The 15,117-nt window shown below is 44.3% G+C and overlaps 1 protein-coding gene across 3 annotated transcripts in view; it reads right to left on the reverse strand.

The window, feature by feature from the left end:
* PAK5 (p21 (RAC1) activated kinase 5) overlaps positions 1-15,117 on the reverse strand; it is a 192,217-nt gene that overhangs the window by 128,864 nt on the left and 48,236 nt on the right. For 2 of the 3 annotated variants that reach the window (XM_040351711.1, XM_040351710.1), the window contains exon 2: positions 12,755-12,978. In XM_040351711.1, the coding sequence (XP_040207645.1) occupies positions 12,755-12,978 (224 nt within the window). Of the gene's footprint in view, positions 1-4,748; positions 4,818-12,754; positions 12,979-15,117 lie in introns of all 3 variants that reach the window. The other variant, XM_040351709.1, reaches the window with a different exon arrangement.

Here is a 15,117-nt window from a genome sequence, read left to right on the forward strand (position 1 = left end):
CCTGTTTTCCAAGGGTGGGGGGGGGGAGTGTTTTGAAGTGGGATATCTGTGTAACGTGTGAAAATAAAGTAGTCTACTGGTTTGTACCCTACACTGAGGTGTTGTCTGGTGAATGGGGGGGGCTGGAGAGTCTTGGATTGTGCTGGTTCTGGACAGAGGAAGCATTGGCGGCGGACCTAGTTCTGTTTGAGGACAGCGGGTTTGTCACAATCACCATTAGTGGAAGTGAAAGAGAATCCCAAAAAGTTTGAGTTGTTACCAGAAAAGTACAGGAATAGAGGGGAAATCTTCCTGTTCTTGGAGGCTCCAATGGAGAAATTCCTTTACCTCCTACCTGGTTAAAAAGATTGTTCCCAGGTAAGTAGAGGAATGATAGATCCCCTTTCAGTTTTTTTACCATATGAAATCTGAAAAAAGAAGCCCTGGATGGTTCTCTCAAGAGCCCATATTCAATTATTGCTGATAGAAGTTGACACGAATGAAAGAGAAATAGTATCCAATGCATTTTGGGGGCAAATTCCCCTTTGACAAGGCAGAAATGAGCAATGAAAAGGCTGTTTGAAGAACTCTAGCTCTAGTCAGTGATGGGCATCAGTCAGAACAAAAAAAAAGTCAGATAAAGAGGGATTGTTTGGCCACTGAAACGAGTTGGATACCTCTCAATTTTGTCAGCAACAAATGAATATGGACTCCTAAGATGACCGTTTTCTTTTTTTGGCAATTTCACCTGGATTTCTCTTTCTGTTAGAGCTTCCGTGGTCTGGTCATCAAGCCCAAGCACTATTCCTTGACAGACACAATAAAGTTTTGAGTCCAGCACTTCATACCCACTTCCTTATGAGCTTTTTATTGTTGCCCGTTTCCCTGATTTTCCCTAAAACATTGTCCCCAGAGCAGGAAGTTAGGGGAAATCTCTCTAACAGAGCCCCAGATAGCTATAAAACCTGACAGGGATTCCAGCCTTTCTTTCTTTATTTTTAAAATATCTGTGAAAGAATCATGCAGTGCCATGGTCATTTTAACCAAGGTGAAGGTATTGTTTGGCCCCCGAAATGCATTGGTTGCATCTAATTTTTTTCAGCAATTAATATGGAATGTTACGATGAATGTCTGCCCCTCTTTTTTTTTTTTTTGGACATTTTCCCCTGGAATTCTCAGGGATGGCCATCATCCTGCTTTATGTTAGCGCTATTGAGGTCTGGCCATCAAGCCCATGGACAGAATGAAGTTTTGAGTCCAGTGCCTAATACCTACTTCATTAGCTCAAGCACTGATCCTTGATGAATGAAATGAAGTCTTGAGTCAAAGCCTTATGCGGCGTACACACGATCATTTTTCAGCATGAAAGAAAACGTTGTTTTTAAAAACGTCATTTAAAATGTGTGGGCTGCACATCGTTTTTCAGTTTCTGAAAAACGTCCAAAATTTTTTTCGAACATGCTGCATTTTTTAACGTGGTTTAAAAAAAAATAGTTTTTCGGGTTGTAAAAAATGATCGTGTGTGGGCTAAAATGACGTTTTAAACCCGCGCATGCTCAGAAGCAAGTTATGAGACGGGAGCACTTGTTCTGGTAAAACTACCGTTCATAATGGAGTAAGCACATTCATCACGCTGTAACAGACAAAAAAGCGCCAATCGTCTTTTACTAACAAGGAATCAGCTAAAGCAGCCCAAAGGCGAATAGAACTTCCCCTTTAGAGTGCCGTTGTAAGTCACCGCGCTTTCTTCATCATTTTTGAAAAACGATGGTGTGTGGGCAACGTCGTTTTTAATGATGAAGTTGGAAAAACTTCGTTTTTTGGACATGCTGAAAAACTACGCTTTCTTTCATGCCGAAAAATGATCGTGTGTACGCGGCATAATACATACTTCTTTATCCCAAGTATTGCCACTTGATGGATGGAATGAAGTTTTGAGTCCAGTGCCTAATACCTACTTCATTAGCCCAAGCACTGATCCTTGATGGATGGAATAAAGTCTTAAAGCGGAGTTCCACCCTAAAGTGAAACTTTCGCTCATTGGATTCCTCCAGCTCTCCGGTGCCACAATTGGCACCTTTCAGGGGGAGGGGGGGGGGGACGGGACAAGATACATGTCTTTGACAGGTATCATTTCCCACTTCCGGGAGTCCTCCTCCCCCGGCCGCCGGGTCAATAGAAGAGAGGAGCAGGGCCTCGCACATGCCCAGTAGGGTTCCCGGCGTAAAGTCGAAAGGCTACACTGCCGGGTTCCCTTACCCGCAATGGCAGCGACAGCACCCGACAGCTGATGGAAACATCATTGCTGGACTCCAGGCAAGTGTCCTATTATTAAAAGTATGTGTAGCTGCTGGCTTTTATTTTTATTTTTTACCCGGAACACCGCTTTAAGTCAAAGCCTAATACATACTTTCTTATCCCAAGCATTGCCACTTGATGGACGAAATGAAGTTTTGAGTCCAAGCCTAATATCTACTTCTTTATCCCAAGCATTGCTCCTTGATGAATGGAATGAAGTTTTAAATCCAAGCCTCACACCTACTTCCTCAGCCCAAACATTGCTCATTCATAGACATAATGAAGTATTGAGTCCAAGCCTAATGCCGCGTACACACGACCGTTTTTCGGGTTGTTAAAAATTACGTTTTTTTTTTTTTTAATGTCATTAAAAACTATCGTGTGTGGGCTCCAGAGCATTTTTCACAATGTAAAAAATGGCCATTAAAAATTTAGAACAACCCGAAAAAACGGTCGTGTGTACGCAGCACCATACCTACTTCCTCTTGTGCTTTTTAATGTTGTCCGTTTCCCTGTAGCAGATTTAAACTAAAACATTGCACCCAGAACAGGAGGTGAAGGAAAATCTCTCTAACAGAACCCCAGCTAGCTGTAAGACCTGACAGGGATCCAAGCCTTTCCCCGTTCATTCTAAAACCATTTGTTAAAGAATCATGCAGTGCCATGGCCATTTAAACCCTGATGAAGGCCCCCCAAACTTGTTGGCTACCTCAACGAGGGTTCTAGTCTTTCCCCATTCATTCTTAAACCATCTGATAAAGAATCATGCAGTGCCATGGCCATTTAAACCCTGATGTAGGCCAACAAACTTGTTGGCTACCTCAACAAGGGTTCTAGTCTTTCCCCATTCATTCTAAAACCATCTGTTCAAGAATCATGAAGTGCCATGGCCATTTAAACCCTGATGAAGGCCCCCCAAACTTGTTAGCTACCTCAACAAGGGTTCTAGTCTTTCCCCATTCATTCTAAAACCATTTGTTAAAGAATCATGCAGTGCCATGGCCATTTAAACCCTGATGTAGGCCCCCAAACTTGTTGGCTACCTCAACGAGGGTTCTAGTCTTTCCCCATTCATTCTAAAACCATCTGTTAAAGAATCATGCAGTGCCATGGCCATTTAAACCCTGATGAAGCCCCCCAAAACTTGTTGGCTACCTCAACGAGGGTTCTAGTCTTTCCCCATTCATTCTTAAACCATCTGATAAAGAATCATGCAGTGCCATGGCCATTTAAACCCTGATGTAGGCCAACAAACTTGTTGGCTACCTCAACGAGGGTTCTAGTCTTTCCCCATTCATTCTAAAACCATCTGTTAAAGAATCATGAAGTGCCATGGCCATTTAAACCCTGATGAAGGCCCCCAAACTTGTTGGCTACCTCAATGGGGGTTCTAGTCTTTCTCCATTCATTCTAAAACCATCTGTTAAAGAATCATGCAGTGCCATGGCCATTTAAACCCTGATGTAGGCCCCCAAACTTGTTGGCTACCTCAACGAGGGTTCTAGTCTTTTCCCATTCATTCTAAAACCATCTGTTAAAGAATCATGCAGTGCCATGGCCATTTAAACCCTGATGAAGGCCCCCCAAACTTGTTGGCTACCTCAACGAGGGCTCTAGTCTTTCCCCATTCATTCTAAAACCATCTGTTAAAGAATCATGAAGTGCCATGGCCATTTAAACCCTGATGAAGGCCCCCAAACTTGTTGGCTACCTCAACGAGGGTTCTAGTCTTTCCCCATTCATTCTAAAACCATCTGTTGAAGAATCATGCAGTGCCATGGCCATTTAAACCCTGATGAAGGCCCCCCAAACTTGTTGGCTACCTCAACGAGGGTTCTAGTCTTTCCCCATTCATTCCAAAACCATCTGTTAAAGAATCATGCAGTGCAATGGAAATTTAAACCCTGATGAAGGCCCCCCAAACTTGTTGGCTACCTCAACAGGGGTTCTAGTCTTTCTCCAATCATTCTAAAACTAAAAAGAAAAGTTTTGGGTAAATATACATTGGTGTTAGGGAACAGGTTAGGAGTTCATTTTAGAAGGTGGGTAAATGTTAAGGTAAAGAGATAGGGTAACAGTAGATGTAAAGCTGGCCATACACGTATAGAATTTCGGTCGAAACTGGTCGTTTTCAGAAAGATTTTACATTCGTACAGTTAGCGGACCCAACTTCACCGACGATTTCGACCGTGGGTTTGGCTAATGTTGATGGATCCGATTCGACTAAAGTGTATATTTGTATATGTTATAATCGAAACAAAAAGAACATTCTGTCTTGTATAATTTATATATGTTTTTATTGTTATCGAACAATCACGGAAACGATCATGTAAATAAGTTTATTCCATCAGTTAGTGGACAATTCGCTTTTCGACCAACGAATAATCGTTCGGTCTGCAATCGGCCGAAATTCTATAAGTGTACAGCCAGCATTAGGGATATGAGACAGTTATGGGGACGTGAGTGCTTACAGTAAAATTCACATTTGTTCTCGGCGCTGAAAGCCCCACGGCCAAATGTCCTGTGTCAGGTTTCAGGCGCTGTAAAGTAAGGTACCATGTAAATACGGCACTTTAATACAGTAAATTAAAAGTAAAAAAAATATGACATCAAAAAATACTTTCACATTATTATTACAATAACAATTCTACACGATTGCTCTCTAAAAAATACTTTAATTTTAACAGTTTTGTCTTGATGCTATCAATCCAAGTCAATACAGTATCTCAAAATCACAGTGCGCTGGCTATGCTGTATAAGAGACTAATAGGTATATTCAGTAAGAGTTAGGCCGACTTATCAGTAGATAAGTCGACCTAACTCAGAATCTACGCCGACTTATGTTTAAGTGTATGCTCAAACAGAGATACGCTTAAACATATCTAAGATACGACGGCTTGCGCCGTCCTATCTTAGATTGCAATATTTTGGATGGTCGCTAGGTGGTGCTTCCATTGCGGTCGGCGTAGAATATGTAAATGAGGAGATACGTCGATTCACGAACGTACGCCCGGCCGACGCAGTACTTTTATGCTGTTTGCGTAAGAGATAGGCCGCGTAAAGTTAGAGCTAGGCCCTATTGGAATAGTAATGTCAAGTATGGCCGCCGTTCCCGCGCCGAAATTCGAATTTTTTACGTTGTTTGCGTAAGTCGTCCGTGAATCGGGATTTACGTCGTTTACGTCCACGTCAAAATCAATAGGCCCGTGCGGTGTACTTAGCCGCAATGCACACTGGGAAATGTAGGCGCCCGGCGCATGCGCAGTTAAAGAAAAACTTAAAAAACGTGAGGTCAAGCCTCATTAATATAAAACACGCCCCCCTCAAACACATTTGAATTAGGCGCCCTTACGCCCGCCTGCTTTAGGCTACGCCGCCGTAAGATAGCAGGCAAATACATTGTGAATCATGTACTTGCCTAGCTGACTTACGGCGGCGTAGCCTAAACACGCTAAGCTACGCCGCCGCAAGTTTGCACCATTGTACCTGAATCTAGCTACATGTACTTGTTGGCTCTACGATATAATCCTTAGTGAATCTCTCGCATTTCAAATATATATGGAGGTTTAAATTAACACCGGCACAAATATGGTTTGAAATGAAGGTTCTACAGTTTATCACTGAGATGCACTGACAGCAGAATATACAGGAATGGGAAGGACAGGACAAGCAAACATGCAGCAACACTCAGCGACAAGAATGTGGCCCAATGGCCTGTAATGGAAATTGTCCAGAATGAATATTTTCGGAATAACGTTTACAAAATGTATCCGCTAATGCTACCACATCAGTACCTTTAAAATGTACATTTTCACAATCTACAGTACTTTTTTTTAAAGGTGTGTCTTAATTTTGGTACCTATATACATAACAAAACCAAGACGTCACTTTGATATCATGATGTCAGTGACCCCAGCTGGGAAATCTTTACTGGTTATGGATGTGACAGTAATTTGGGCGAAAACTAATCTTTGAAACAGCTGAAACCATTGGTGGTAGGTAACCTTGATGCAACTAATAAGCTGGCTATACATGGTTAGATTTGTCTTTAATAGTTCCTAGAAAAATTGTCATGATGTCCACAACTCCAGCTAGGAGATCTTTACTGGTTTTGGCCATAACAGTAATATTGGAGAAAACTAGCATCCACTAAAACCTTGATACAGCTGAAACCATTGGTGGTAGGTAACCTTGATCCAACTAATAAGCTGGCCATCCATGCTTTGATTTTTCTTCATAGGTTCCTAGAAACATTATCATGATGTCCATTACTCGGGCTAGGAGATCTTTACTGGTTATGGATATAACAGTAATATTGGAGAAAACTAACCTCCACTGAAAAATTGATACAGCTAAAACCATTGGTGGTAGGTAACCTTGATCCAACTAATAAGCTGGCCATCCATGGTTAGATTTTTCTTCATAACTTCCTAGAAAAAAATTGTCATGATGTCCATGACTCGGGCTAGGAGATCTTTACTGGTTATGGATATAACAGTAATATTGGAGAAAACTAGCCTCCACTAAAACCTTGATACAGCTGAAACCATTGGTGGTAGGTAACCTTGATCCAACTAATAAGCTGGTCATCCATGCTTAGATTTTTCTTCATAAGTTCCTAGAAAAATTGACCTGATGTCCATGACTCGGGCTAGGAGATCTTTACTGGTTATGGATATAACAGTAATATTGGAGAAAACTAACCTCCACTGAAAACTTGATACAGCTAAAGCCATTGGTGGTAGGTAACCTTGATCCAACTAATAAGCTGGCCATCCATGGTTAGATTTTTCTTCATACCTTCCTAGAAAAAATTGTCATGATGCCCATGACTCGGGCTAGGAGATCTTTACTGGTTATGGATGTGACAGTATTATTGGAGAAAACCAGCCTCCGCTGAAGCCTTGATCAGGGCCGATCCTAGGCAGGGTGCACAGAGTGCTTTGCACCCAGGCGCCTACAGAGGTGGGGGCGCCGAAGTGCCAGAGTTTTCCCCTCCCTACTCTCCCTTCTCTCCTTGTTTGTGTCCGTCCACAACTAGTGTTCTGAGCATAGGTGTATGTCCGTCCAGAACTGATGTGTGAGCATTGGGCAGCCCATCCAGCCTGGCAGTGTTTGGGGGAGGGGCCGCTCCTCTTCCTGACACAAGGGTTCTAGTTTTCAGTGCCTGCTGAGTGCTGATGTGCAGGAATGAATTCCTCACACTGGGAGTCTTGGATCCCGCACTGTCTCCACCAACTCCAGTTGGAATGCCTCCCCCTCCCATCTCTATCTTGAGCTGCACAGAGAGAGAACCGAGGTGAGTCACAGTGTTCAGTGTGCTGTGTGCTGGCATCCCCAGCATCCCTTTACATGTGCTCTGGGCTGCCCCTGCTCTAGATGTTTTATGGCATTATAGATTGCAAAGGATACACAGCCCCTGCCCATCTCCTGTACTATGTCTGCAGTTTCTGTCTGACCATCTCCTGTACTATGTCTGCAGTCTCTGACCATCTCCTGTACTATATCTGTGGTCTCTAACCATCTCCTTTACTATGTCTGCAGTCTCTATACCATCTCCTGTACTATGTCTGCAGTCTCTGACCATCTCCTGTACAGTGTCTGCAGTCTCTGACCATCTCCTGTACCATGTCTGCAGTCTCTGACCGTCTCCTGTACCAAGTCTGCGGTCTCTGACCATCTCCTGTATCATGTCTGCAGTCTCTGACCATCTCCTGTATCATGTCTGTAGTATGTCTGGGGGCTCTTTCTAACAGACTCTCTAACAAATGCCATAGTCATTTTGCCCTAGAAACATTTGTAAAGGGGAGGAGCTAGTAAAACGACCACGCCCATGTGGGGGCGCCAGAAATATTTCTGCACCCAGGCAACTGTGACCCTAGGATCGGCCCTGGCCTTGATACAGCTGAAACTATTGGTGGTATGTAACCTTGATAAGCTGGCTTTACATGGTTACATGGTTAGATTTTTGCGTGAATGTTTGAAGAAAAATAATAAATTCTTCCCATCACTGAGTCAAATAATTTCATTCAAAATCCTATAACATTCTGTCCAGATTTGCTATTTGAATGGAACTCCAGACCTATTAAACAGGTCTCATTATTTGAGAAAACATTTCCATCCAGCTCCTTTGAAGTCTCTCGTCACTACGGTCAAAGGCGAACATCGGTTTGCATGATCTTTCAGAGAACAAAAACTTTTGGATAATATTCTAATGGTGTATGGCCAGCTGTAATCTTTGGTATCAAGCTAGTTTCAAAGTGTCTGAACCTGCCTGAAAGTTGTGCATGGCCAGAACTACTATCACAGCCATGACTAGGGGATAGCTCTCTGCTGGGGTTGCAGACATCATAAAATAACAACCAAGGTTTGAAAAATCCTATGTGTAGCGTACAACATTAGGATCAGGGGTCAAGTCCTGGGGAAAAAAGTGTGGGAACTCCCACCCAAGATCCACTCCCCCACCAAAAAAATTATACGCTCATATGCATAATTACTAAAACCACGTTTGTTTTTTGTTTTCGATCCACTGTACCTTAGTAATCCTTTATGTTACTGGTCGCTTCCTGTATATGGATTCATCGGGTAGTGTGCGGGTATTCCGTCACTTCCTCGATGCCGCAATGTCTCCTGGGAGCTTTTGTCATTGTTCCCAGGAGACATTGCAGAGGTCTGCCGCGAGTTATCGCGGGATTTAGAAAGAACTTGCTTATGATGAATCCATATACAGGAAGTGGCCAGTAACATAAAGGATTACTAAGGTTCGCCTGCCCCTGACAGTGACTCGAGCTGGGCATTGCCGCTTAGTGAAGGATTGGCTCGGCTGCTCTAGTCCTGCAAAGGGAACTGAGGGCCAGATCCTCAAAAGAGATACGGCGGAGTAACTGCTGTTACTCCGTCGTATCCCTGGTCCTAACTATGGAACTGATCCACAGACTCAGTTTCCCATAGTTAGGACGAAGATCCGACATGTGTAATTGAATTACACTGTCGGATCTTAAGGATGCAATTCTAGGCCTGCCGCTAGGTGGCGAGGCCATTGAGGCCGGCGTAGAATATGCAAATGACCAGTTACGGCGATCCACGAACGCTCCGACGCTCTAAATCTACGTCGTTTACGTCGAGTTCCGCCGCGTAAAACTAGGGCTAAGCCCTAGTTGTCTTAAGCCATGTTAAGTATGGCCGTCGTTCCCGCGTCGAATTTTAAATTCTACGTCGTTTGCGTAAGACGTCCGTGAATGGCGCTGGACGCCATTTACGTTAACGTCTAAGCAAATGACGTCGGAGCGACGTCAGTTAGCGCAATGCACGTCGGGTAATTTACCCGACGGAGCATGCGCAGTACGTCCGGCGCGGGAGCGCGCCTAATTTAAATGGGACTCGCCCATTTGAATAGGAACGCCTTGCGCCGGACGGATTTAAGTTACAGCGCCGCAAAATTCCAGGTAAGTGCTTTGTGGATCGGCACCTAACTTGGGAATTTTGCGGCGGAGTAACTTAAATCCGAAAAGTTACGTTGCGCCGCGGCTTTGTGGATAACCCCCTGAGTTCCTGCTGTGAAAAAAGTGCAGGAACTCCGTTCCCACGTGTTCCCGCAGGACTTGAGCCCTGATTAGGATGTCTGTTACCAAATGCCCAAATCAAGATATAACGTTGAAACCATTGGTGGTGGGTAACCTTGATCTAACTGATAGTCTTTGGTATCAAGCTGGTTCAAAGTGGCTGAACTTAGCATGTGCATGGCCAAAGTTACTATCACAGCCATAACTTGTAGATGTATTTCTGCTGGGATCGCAGACGCCAGAAAAAAAACAGCCAGGGCTAGATTCAGGTACGAGATACGACGGCGTATCTCCGGATACGCCGTCGTATCTCTGAGTTGCGGCGTCGTATCTATGCGACTGATTCATAGAATCAGTTACGCATAGATTTCCCTAAGATCCGACCGGCGTAAGTGTCTTACACCGTCGTATCTTAGGCTGCATATTTACGCTGGCCGCTAGGTGGTGCTGCCGTCGATTTCAGCGTAGAATATGAAAATGAGCTGGATACGCCGATTCAGAAACGTACGTGCGCCCGGCGGATTTTTTTACGTTGTTTGCGTAAGGCTTTTTCCGGCGTAACGTTACTCCTGCTATATGAGGCATAGCCAATGTTAAGTATGGACGACGTTCCCGCGTCGAATTTTAAAAATGTTACGTCGTTTGCATAAGTCGTTGGCGAATAGGGCTTTGCGTAAATTACATTCACGTCGAAAGCATTGACTATTTGCGACGTGATTAGGAGCATGCGCACTGGGATACGTTCACGGCCGGCGCATGCGCCGTTCGTGAGAAACTTCATTTACGTGGGGTCATGTTTTATTTACGTAAAACACGCCCACCTCTTGACAATTTGAATTCGGCGCGCTTACGCCGGCTGATTTACGCTACGCCGCTGCAACTTACGGAGCAAGTGCTTTGTGAATACTGCACTTGCCCGTCTAAGTTGCGGCAGCGTAGCGTAAATAACATACGCTACGCCCGCACAAATTTACGGCGGGCTACCTGAATCTAGCCCCCAGTGTCTGAAAAATGCTGTGTGCAAAGTGTGGCGTTAGGATGGCTGGTCCTATATGCTCAAATCAATAAGAAGTCAGCACTCTACCAATAAACCGCACAGTTGAAACAAATGACCCATCAGTGTTAGGTGTCCAAACGTGGCTGAAAATTGGCATGTGCATGACTAAAATTACTATCACAGACATAACCAGTAGAAATTTCTTTGCTGGTGTTGCAGACATTAAAAAAACAGCCATTGTCTGAAAAATGCTGTGTATAATGTATGACATTAGGGTGTCTGGTACTCGATGCTCAAACCAAGTAAACGCCAACACTCAACCGATAAACCTCATGGTTGCTACAGCTGAAACCATTGGTGGTGAGTAGGGTTGTCCTGATACTAGTATCGGTATCGGAAATGATACCGAGCATTTGCCCGAGTACTTGTACTCGGGCAAATGCTCCCGATGCTTCACCTGATGCCTGGACAGTCAGCGGTGATCGGTGAGAGGGGGAGTTACAAAAACTTCTCCCCCCACGGCTTTCAGCTGCTTTAGTGAAATCTATACAGGGTGATCGGTGCTTGTAACTCCCCCACACAAGATCACCGCTGACTGTCACCGCATCCTCCTCCAGTCCCCCTCCATTCTGCTGTCCCCCTCCGTTCTTCCTCCGTGCCCCCCTCGGTTCTGCTGCTGTCCCCCTCCAGTTTTCCTCCGTGTGCCCTCCGTTCTGCTGCTGTCCCCCTCCGTTCTGTATCTGTCCCCCTTCGTTCTGCTGCTGTCCCCCTACAGTTTTCCTCCATGTCCCCCTCCGTTCTGCTGTCCCTCTCCATGTCCTCCTCCTTCCTTTGTGTTTGTAATGGACTCTGTCCATACACATAACTGAAACATTGTAACCTCCCGTGATTACGATGTCTCAGTTTATGAATAGAGAAGAGCCACTGTCTTCTCTCCATTCATTTTCAGTGCAGCTGAGGCTGCAGAGAAAGGGACTGGGGAATCTCTATCCTCTGTCTCTTTCTCTGCCTCAAGGTGGAGATATCAGGGGTCTGTCTCACCAAAGCCCTCCTACAGGGCTGATTAAAAATAAAAAGTATTGCTCAAAGCACTTGCTCCGTAAGTTGCGGCGGCGTAGCGTAAATCAGCCGGCGTAAGCCCGCCTATTTCAAATTTGGAACAGGGGGGTGTGTTTTATGTAAATGTTCTGTGACCCGACGTGATTGACGTTTTTCACGAACGGCGCATGCGCCGTCCGTGGAAATTTTAGAGTGTGCATTGCTCCTAATACGCCACAAGGACGTATTGGTTTTGACGTGAACGTAAATTACGTCCAGCCCCATTCACGGACGAGTTACGCAAACGACGTAAAATTTTAAAATTTCGTCGCGGGAACGACGGCCATACTTAACATTGGTACGCCGCACTTACACCACCATATAGCAGGGGTAACTATACGCCGGGAAAAAGCCTAACGTAAACGGCGTAACTGTACTGCGTCGGCCGGGCGTACGTTGGTGAATTTGCGTATCTAGCTGATTTACATATTTGACGCGTAAATCAGCGTACACGCTCCTAGCAGCCAGCGTAAATATGCAGTTACGATCCGACGGCGTAAGAGATTTACGCCTGTCGGATCGAAGGGAAATCTATGCGTAACTGATTCTAAGAATCAGGCGCATAGATACGACGGCGCAACTCAGAGATACGCCGGCGTATCTGGAGATACGCCGTCGTATCTCCTCTGAGAATCTGGCCCAATATGTTGTCCCTATGCTAAGCTACTGAAAACAGCAGTACAGCCAAATTGTGGTCAGTCTGATCCAGGTAGTGAAAAGTAGGTCTTGGACAACAGTAAACATCTGCCCCACCAAACTCAAAAAAGGACTTACTGTTAGACATATACATGAGGATCACTATGGAAATGAATTTTCTTACCTTCATGGGCGCAAGTTGTATCGGTGTGATACATGATGGATCCACCATAGGCTTAGGCCTATTGGCTGTGTCTGCCAGCAAACTTTGCCATTGTTGAGGAAGGCCTATAAACTTCTGCTCCTTGTGATCGAATCCCGTGTGAACCCTGTGTTCAAAGTTAGACGGCCCTGATATTTCAATTTTTTTCTTCTTTTTCCCAAACATTTTGGGCAATCCGGTTAAACCTAAAAAAAAATAAAAAATAAATAAATAGAGGGTTGTTTTTACCAAGGTACTACAAATAAACCTATATAAAAGACCTATATAAAGACACTTCCGTGTATCACATTTTATCCCCGATGAAGTCACGTGATTCCTGACGACACGCGGTGGATAGACGGAACCCGGAAGTGACGTCTGGCTGCGAGCATGCGGCGGTCGGGTTCCCTCGGGGAGAGATCCGGGACGACGGCTCGGCTATTTGTTTATAGCCGCTCCCTCGCGATCGCTCTCCGGAGCTGAAGAACGGGGAGAGCCGTATGTAAACACGGCTTCCCCGTGCTTCACTATGGCGCTGCATCGATCGAGTGATCCCTTATATAGGGAGACTCGATCGATGACGTCATTCCTACAGCCACACCCCCCTACAGTTGTAAACACACACTAAGTGAACACTAAATCCCACAGCGCCCCCTGTGGTTAACTCCCAAACTGCAACTGTCATTTTCACAATAAAGAATGCAATTTAAATGCATTTTTTGCTGTGAAAATGACAATGGTCCCAAAAATGTGTCAAAATTGTCCGAAGTGTCCGCCATAATGTCGCAGTCACGAAAAAAAAATCGCTGATCGCCGCCATTAGTAGTAAAAAAAAAAAAAATTATTAAAAATGCAATAAAACTATCCCCTATTTTGTAAACGCTATAAATTTTGCGCAAACCAACCGATAAACGCTTATTGCGATTTTTTTTACCAAAAATATGTAGAAGAATACGTATCAGCCTAAACTGAGGGAAAAAAAATTTTTATATATGTTTTTGGGGGATATTAATTATAGCAAAAAGTAAAAAATATTGCATTTTTTTCAAAATTGTCGCTCTATTTTTGTTTATAGCGCAAAAAATAAAAACCGCAAAGGTGATCAAATACCACCAAAAGAAAGCTCTATTTGTGGGGAAAAAAGGACGCCAATTTTGTTTGGGAGCCACGTCGCACGACCGCGCAATTGTCTGTTAAAGCGACGCAGTGCCGAATTGTAAAAACCCCTTGGGTCATGTAGCAGCATATTGGTCCGGTCCTTAAGTGGTTAAATGTGAGTATCCCTATGTTTTTTTATTGTGGTTACAAAAAAATTGCTTCAACCTACTACACTATAGAGGTCCCTTCCTTTCTGAATTTTTCCATACATGCCCGATCTATTTACCTGAGCGGATCTGCACTGACTGACCTAGCCCTAGGACAGGGATATGCAATTAGCGGACCTCCAGCTGTTGCTGAACTACAAGTCCCATGAGGCATAGCAAGACTCTGACAGCCACAAGCATGACACCCAGAGGCAGAGGCATGATGGAACTTGTAGTTTTGCAACAGCTGGAGGTCCGCTAATTGCATATCCCAGCCCTAGGAGATGGAATGTTAGAGGAAGCAAGTATCAAGCTTATAGATACACCGAAACCCCCTGAAAACGAACGTGGAGAGGACCCGCCTCCTTAAGCGATCATCTAGCCCAGGGTTTGACAAAATTGCTTGTAATCTAGGAGCCAGCTAAAAAAACGTAAGAGCCAGAAGACGCGCCCCGTCCCGCCAAGCTTGCGCTCAGAAGCAAACGCATACGTGAGCAGCGCCCGCATATGTAAACTGTATTCAAACCACACATGTGAGGCGTCACCGCGATTGGTAGAGCGAGAGCAATAATTCTAGCCCTAGACCTCCTCTGTAACTCAAAACATGCAACCTGCATTTTAAAGTCGCCTATGGAGATTTTAAAGGGTACAAGTTTGTCACCATTCCACGAGCGGACAAAATTTTGAAGCGTGACATGTTGGGTATCAATTTACTCGGCGTAACATTATCTTTTACAATGTAAAAAAACATTGGGGAAATTTTACTGTTGTCTTATTTTTTAATTAAAAAAAGTGTATTTTTCCCCCAAAAAAGTGCGCTTGTAAGACCGCTGCGCAAATACGGTGTGACAGAAAGTATTGCACCGACCACCATTTTATTCTCTAGGGTGTTAGAATAAAAAATATATATAATGTTTGGGGGTTTTAATTAGAGGGAAGGAGATGGCAGTGAAAACAGTGAAAAACACATTAGAACTGCTGTTTTACTTGTAATGCCAACGTCCACCACAAGATGGCGCCAGATCACAAAAGGAAGCTTAG

The sequence above is a fragment of the Rana temporaria genome, chromosome 4, assembly GCF_905171775.1.
Source record: "Rana temporaria chromosome 4, aRanTem1.1, whole genome shotgun sequence".
NCBI lineage: Eukaryota > Metazoa > Chordata > Amphibia > Anura > Ranidae > Rana > Rana temporaria.